Raw genomic sequence first — 7,659 nt, 5'->3', positions numbered from 1 at the left:
AGGCCCTATCGTTAAAAATAAATATTGTTAATGATTTGGAAATGATTTGTTAGAAGATTTTTCTTTAGGAGCCATGCAGGGATCGATGAAGGAGAGGGACCCAGGGACCCTAGGCGAGAAGAGGGATCATCCATAAGCCATATTTTCTCTGGAATTAGGATGATCAAGGTTGGGAGGGCCATGGCTGTTGCATCCAACACCAGCACAGCTACCCGTCGGTTCGGATATGCATGGCGGAAGCCAACTTCCCTTTCCCCTTAATTCCTTTGTCCCTTCTAATTCCACCAGCCTCCTCATCCTCCTTCCCCAACCCCCTGACACTAGTCATACGTTTATACGCAGGGTATTGCACGATAACAAAAATAATAAGATAAGTCATCGACGCGAGCACGTAAAGGAAAGGACCAGTATAGGAACCCCCCCATACTACCGACCATACAGCCGGAGCCAGCGCGTGCACCAGTCCTGCCCGATACACCCCCGACCAGCTCGAGTGGCACCGCCACACACAACAATCGTTGTATGTGATATGCTACAGGCGGTGGCTGTGGCGGTGGCTGTGGCTGTGGCTATGACTGCTGTTGTTATTGGCAATGACCAGGCCATGATTTTAATGCCAATTTAATATAATTTTTATGCCTGGACCTTGGTCAGCTCTAAATACGTGCCAAAGCGAACCAAATCGAATTGAATCGCTTCAAAATTGCCGCAATGATTCGACATATTTACTCGTAAGCCCAAGGAAAATGCTTTTCATATCCTTTCCCCTGCTATTAAGCGGAAATCGATCGATGCCGATGGACAGGCGGAGAATAGAGAAATGCCAGACAAGTCACACCCGATGAGCATTGGGGCAATCCAGCCTCTGGTTGGTTTGTTTTGTTTTTAATTTACAAATTCAACTTTTTTCAGGCCTAATTTATGCAGAAAATTCATTTTTAAAGGCATCATTTTTGTCGTTAAGCAGGAATTGTCCCTTTTGCCTTTGGCATAAACCTAATTAAATGCAGCGAAAACAGATGTAACGTGGACTTCATGTTGGACAGAATTTCGCTGCCGTTGCAAGGGAAGTTCTTGTACCGAAAAGTAAAAACGCAACCATCCATATGTACGGTTTATTTGTGACTAATAAATGCTCTGCTCGCAGGCAGAGAGAGACCGAACGAAAGGGAGAACAAAAAGGGAGATAAGAGAACGTCGCTTCGTTACGTCTCTCACTCATACATACGTCTACATACTCATATGTCTGTCAATACATGCGTGCATTGCTAAAAATTGTCATTCTTCAACACTTCACCGGGAGAAGCCGAATGCAAATTGACAAACTTTTTAGAAACTTTACAAGTGGCAACGGATGGACTGGGTACAGGGGACAGGGAACAGGGGAAACAGGGGAAACATGTGAAAAGCGGCATTTTTTAATTAAAATTATTTCACATAAGGGAAGGACTACCGCTGCTGATGATGCCGCCGTCCGTAGTAAGCTCTTACTGTAATTAGTCGAGCTTCTATTCAGCAGCGATCCTCCTTCATCACAGGGTAACTTCTTCGAGCAGGGAGCTGGTTCCACAACTTTTCCACTCAGGCTGTAAGTATCTGCTCATCAGTGCCATCCACCAGTCTCTCGTAGCCACTGTACACCACGTACATCATGACAGACAGCACAGCTGCAATGTACAATCATATGTATGAACGGGGGTGCCCTGACGGCCGTCTCGGACTCTCTGACTCACCTGCCGCACCCAATAGCGAGGCGGTAACTATGATCGATGTGGCGACACCTATTCTGTAGAACATCCAGAAACCCTCAAACATGTTGTAGAAAAGGCCGGCGACAAACAATAGGGTACAGATCAACCAGACCATCATGATCTTCGACTTGTGCAGATCCCGCCTCTTCACCAGCCCAAAGATGAGTAATCCCGAGGCCGTCAGCTCCAGGGCCCGTACAATGGCCAGTACCTTGGTCTGAACTGCAATGGGGGAGATTCTTCAGTGAAGGGCGGCAACCAGCTCCAATCCAGTCAACACCTACGCGTGTAGGGAATTCCCATTGTCGCCGAGGACACAATGATTCCCATCAGACCGATGGTAAATTGTAAAAATCGCGAATTGAAAATGGCTCTCATGTCGATTTTGCCCTCGCTCGCCTCAATGGTTCAGTACTAACTGACGCTTGCCGACCATTGAGTGATGTTATTTGTATCCTAATCTAATCGACTTTCCTGATAAGGTTCGACGTTGTACACTTACAGAAATCTCTTCTGATTTGAAGAATTAATCACTATATATTGACAGGCACACAATGTTGAACTCAAAGCACTTACATTTTTGTTTAGTAAAATATATGTATTTATGTGTATTATTTTTTAGGTGCACACATTTTTATCTCAGATTCGATAAGGTCTCAGACATGCTCTTTGTTCGCAAATCCGAAAGCTTAAATAACCGACTATGAATAGCCAAATCTATCTATATATAACAGTGCGTTTCATTTGCTTAGGACAACTGTAGATTCGTTTATTGGAAATATCATGAAGAATGGATCTAATATACGAGTATTATATTGCCACCGAATGAATGAAAAACGAGGGGGAACGTTGTGAGTTGCTGCGGACACCGCAACTCTACGGTTATACCCGATACTAAGTCAGTATGGCTCTCCTCCGGCAGACGCCGCTAATATTAAACGACACGACAAAGAGTGCGTGCGAGAGAGACAGAAAATCAGTCTGAGCGTGACGTCGGGCGCTGCGTAGCCACTGCAAATTGATTTGTTCCTATTGGCTATAAAAATGATCTGATCTGATCCAGATTCAGCAATCTGATAGATATGGTCATTATCTATGATTCTGTGTTTATAGTTTTCTCGTATCCTCAATATTGTGGATGCAACAGATCTTCGTTCTTTGTGTGGGCGGAAGGGGGTGGGGCGAAATTTTGAGATATACGTTTTATAGTGAGATCTAACTGGAGTGCGGGTACCAAATTTGGTTACTCTAGCCTTAATAGTCTCTGAGATTTCTGAATATCCCAAGATTTTCATCCTTTGCGGGGCGGAAGGGGTGTGGCGAAATTTTGAAACAAACTCGTCTCGGTCCGATATATTAGGAGTGTGGATACCAAATTTGGTTGCTCTAGCTTTTGTAGTCTTTGAGATCTAGGCGCTAATGTTTTACTCTAAGCAAAGCCGCCTATGCTACGTGTGTGTTAGAGAGAGACAGGGCGAGAAAAAATGAAATTGTTTTCTTGATGCTGGCTATAATAATAATACGATCCAATTCAGATTCCGCAGTCTTAAAGATCTGGTCATTCTCTACAATTCTACGTTTTTGGTTTTCTCATATCTTTAAAATTGTGGATGCCACAGACTTTCGTCCTTTGTGGGGGCGGAAGTGGGCGGGGCGAAGTTTTGAAATATTTTTGTAGCAGTGACATATCACAGAAGTCTGGATCCAAAACATCTTTGCTCTAGCTCTTATAGTCTTTGAGAACTAGGCGCTGAAGGGGACGGACAGAAGGACAGACGGACGGACGGACAGACAGACAGGGCTCAATCGACTCGGCTATTGATGCTGATCAAGAATATATATTTTTTATGGGGTCGGAAACGATTCCTTCTGGACGTTACACACATCCACTTTTACCACAAATCTAATATGCCCCAATACCCATTTTGAGTATCGGGTATAAAAATAGCTCTGTTTCCACTCTACACTACCCTGACTACCGAGGCCTTTTCGTTATATGGCGGTGGCTTTACAGTTGCTTCTTCAGGCGCCTCCTCCTTGCTCATGTTTGCCCGGTAGGTCCACAACATCGAAGGAAGCAGCACAGCTAAAAGACGGCCAGACACCGATGCAGCAAGAAAACCCCAATCGACTGACACTTACCGGCGTTTACAAGGTTGATTGTGTTATTTTTGTTGTTTCGATCCACCAAACAGACGCATAATGCCCCTGTGCTGCGGCTCGGCCATGAGGGCCCCAAAGAGGAGCACCACCGAGGCAGAACGCGCCGAGATTGCAAGCAGCTCGATGTGGCTGCAAGGAAAGAGTTCTGTACGGATCCGATTTTGGGCACATACTTACCAAAAGTAATAGTATTCAGGAGCTAGCAAAGTACATTAAATCTCGTATGCAAAAGGCGCAAACCTCAAGCCCTGGAATTTTGCCTCATATGTCAATTCATTTGACACCAACCGGCCACAAAAACCTATGAAAAGTTCATCAAACAAAATGAATGCATAACTAATTTAGACACACACTCACTGTGCATTCATGTTTATCTGATGTATGAACTTTTCGACACTTTGCGCATTTAAAACTTTTAGTAGTTTGCACTTTAGTGGCAATTATTTTTCAATTTAACCAGTTCGGGCTCAAAGCACTTCAGTTTCTGGGCCGAAAACAGGTACTGGTTGCGGATACTCGGATGGAAATTCTTAGGTTAAAAGTTTGCCAACTTGGAGTTTTAATTAAAATTTGCTTCCCCCCACTAGCACACCGAGCCACAGATGGACAGACAGACACCAAATGCATCGTATAAGTCATAATAAATGAGGTGTGTTTTTTGGAAACTCCGTTCGAGCATTGAGTGGATAATTTATGAATATTTTGTAATTAACAGCTGAGAAATTTATCATAAATTTCCATCTAATTGCATTTTTATGGCATCAAAGTTGGGCCTTATTCACTTTGCCATCATAAATAAGCGAAACGGTTGACAGGTGGCTGAGTAATTTGGTAACTTTCGGCTCCAAGAGCTTTCCGTCCTGCCATCTGCAGCTCACATCGTCCACGTCCATGGCAGGGCATTTCCACTTCGTTATGGAAACTCTGCTGATTCACTTTCAGTATTTTCTGTTTTGAGGGCATATTTGATTCAAAAATTCATGTCCATCGAGCAGCTTCTTAATGTTTTGTTTAAACTTGTAGTGCAATCTTCTGCCTTTTGGCTGATTGTGTATTAATTTGGAAGTTTATTAGGCGTGAATATGAAAATAGCACGCAACTTTGACCATTAGACCAGAGACTCAGAGCGAGAGGGAAAGAGAGATACTTGCTGCATGATTCACGGCCTGTTAAGACCTTAAAAGAAAAGTCTAGACATTTGCGAGTTGAGTTGTAAATTCAAATGACAATGAGGTAGGAGGTACAATTTGGTAGTCTATAATTATCGTTAGACCTACGCAGAGGATACACTTTACTGAGGGTGTCTTTTTGAGTACATGCTTACATTAGTTTTATTTTAGGACCGCATTTGTTAAGTGTTTTCTCCACTTGTGTTTTGTTGTCGTATTAATGGGTTACAGATCTCTGTTTACACCAGTGCAGTCATAACTTGTCTACTTTATGTTATTTCTTTAGAGATCGGTGTTGTTACATGAGTTTATGTGTACAATAATCTATTTATATTTTAAACATTCTGCAAGGGGCCGAAAGTGGCATTGTATTGACGATAATATGTTCATGTTTGAACATTCTGCAAAGTGCCGAAAGTGGCATTGTTTGTATTTTGATTCTTGTGAACCTTTTTGTGTACATTTTCTTTATAGCTATAATTACAAGTACAGATAATCATTTACAGTCAATTACAGTGGGTAGGGAAGTGCTATCGTTTGCAGTCTTCGTGCTACTTTAATTCTTCCTATGGCATAGATTATTAATATTATCATTATTATGATTCCGATAATCAAGGCCGCATGTCCAGATACATGATGGAACTTAAGTCCTTTTAAGTCATGATGACCTTCCTTTAACAATTTTATTTCGTTTCTTAACTTATCCATTTCTTCTGTATGGTTAATTAATGGTACTGTTAATGGATTCCAAACAATTTTTGATATTTTGCTTATATTACTTATATAAAAGGATGAAATTGGCTCGTAGCTTTCTGTTTGAATACTGTGATGAGGTACTAGTATTTTATCATCGGTTCGCACAGTACAACCATGTATTATTGTTAAAATTCCTTGTTGCGGAAGATCTATTAGTTCTTGATTTGAGTTACTACATTGAATTCTAGCATTAGTGTTTACTGGAACTTTGAAGATCCAACTACCCTGTCTTTCTAATTCGACCCAAAATGACCTTGTCTCTGCTATCTTCCTATAAACGCAATTTGAATTACCCTTTGGTTTGAAAGGAGCTATCTCACAAGCATTATCATTGGCATTGCTCCAAGGCCAATTACCTTTGCATACTCATCTATTCGTTTGCCATTTTTGGCATTTGTTCAAGGTAGCTTCAGTCATCGAATGATAGGAATCAATTTCGAAATTATATACTAAATACCTGGAGCTCAAATCTACCTTGACTAATTTTTGTTCATGCTCAACTGGCATTGGAATTATCCTAAACAAATGGGATGCGTGTCTACCAAACAGGGGAATCTTCACGTTCAGAATTAATTTGTTATCAACAAAAATTCCTTTCGCTGTTAATAGGCTGTAAATTTCCTTCAATTCTGTTCCTGTTCTTTTTCCTGGAAGCACCAATGTTTCTAATAAGTTATCTTTTATTTTTGCTATTTCTCCCTTTAATTGTATAAGTTTTAAAATGTTTGGATTTAGTCTACCATGATTAATATCTATCAGTAGATTAATAACTGCTGATTGAATTTTATCGCACTCTTCAATCAAGGAGCTTAGTTGCTTTGTTACCATAAAGAAATTTATGGATTCTTTGTACACATAGAAACTTTCCTTTAATGCTTTCGTTATGTTTTCTACTCTAGTGCTCATACTTCTAAAGTTCAAATTTATTTCATCGGTAGTTCTTTTGAGAATATTTACCGTTGATTCTACCACCGATGTTTGTTTTTTAATTAAATCATCTAGGTTATGTTGGTTTTCTAATAAATTTTTCATATTTCCTTCCAACGTTTCCCTATCTTCTGTTGGCCAGAATTGCGCTGCCGTTGCAAGGGAAGTTCTTGTACCGAAAAGTAAAAACGCAACCATTCATATGTACGGTTTATTTGTGACTAATAAATGCTCTGCTCGCAGGCAGATAGAGACCGAACGAAAGGGAGAACAAAAAGGGAGATAAGAGAATGTCGCTTCGTTACGTCTCTCACTCATACATACGTCTACATACTCATATGTCTGTCAATGCATGCGTGCATTGCTAGAGATGGTCATTCTTCAACACCCTTCCTCAATGCGTGCATGCTTACAAATTCCATTTAACTCAATTTAAACTTAACAATTTTGTAAATTCGACATGCTTTCTCTTAGGGAGATTCTTGGTCAAGATATCTGCAATCATATCTGTTGTACTAGCATACTTTAACTTAACTTGACCTTCTTCTACAATCTGTCGTACAAAGTGATATCTAATATCAATATGCTTGGTCCTTGAGTGATGCACTGGGTTCCTAGACAGCTCTTGTGCGCTCAGATTATCGCCATATAAGGTAGTTGAGGTAGCTTCATCTCCACAGCCAATTTCAATGATTAAGCGACGTAAGAATATGGACTCCCCTTACACGCAGCCGACAGTGCCATGTATTCTGCCTCCGTGCTGCTAAGTGCCACGCTGCGTTGTTTCTCAGATCGCCAAGAAATTGGGCCACCTGCCAAAAAATAAACATAGCCCATATACGACTTCCGGTTAGTTCGATCGCCGCCCCAATCCGCATCCACATATCCAGTAA

The 7,659-nt window shown here is 41.2% G+C and overlaps 1 protein-coding gene across 1 annotated transcript; it reads right to left on the bottom strand.

Annotated features, from left to right (window-relative positions):
• Positions 1–1,216: 1,216 nt before the first annotated feature.
• LOC108158742 lies at positions 1,217–2,179 on the bottom strand. The gene is made up of 3 exons (XM_017291351.2): positions 2,036–2,179; positions 1,734–1,973; positions 1,217–1,667 (listed from the first exon to the last, which is right to left on the bottom strand). The coding sequence occupies exons 1-3, from the start codon at positions 2,127–2,129 to the stop codon at positions 1,582–1,584; spliced, it is 420 nt and encodes a 139-aa protein (XP_017146840.2). The 5' UTR covers positions 2,130–2,179; the 3' UTR covers positions 1,217–1,581.
• Between the last annotated feature and the right edge of the window lie 5,480 nt (positions 2,180–7,659).

The sequence above is a fragment of the Drosophila miranda genome (genome assembly GCF_003369915.1).
Source record: "Drosophila miranda strain MSH22 chromosome Y unlocalized genomic scaffold, D.miranda_PacBio2.1 Contig_Y1_pilon, whole genome shotgun sequence".
NCBI lineage: Eukaryota > Metazoa > Arthropoda > Insecta > Diptera > Drosophilidae > Drosophila > Drosophila miranda.
Note: the sequence above shows the minus strand (reverse complement) of the source record. Positions and strands in the feature narration are given on the sequence as shown.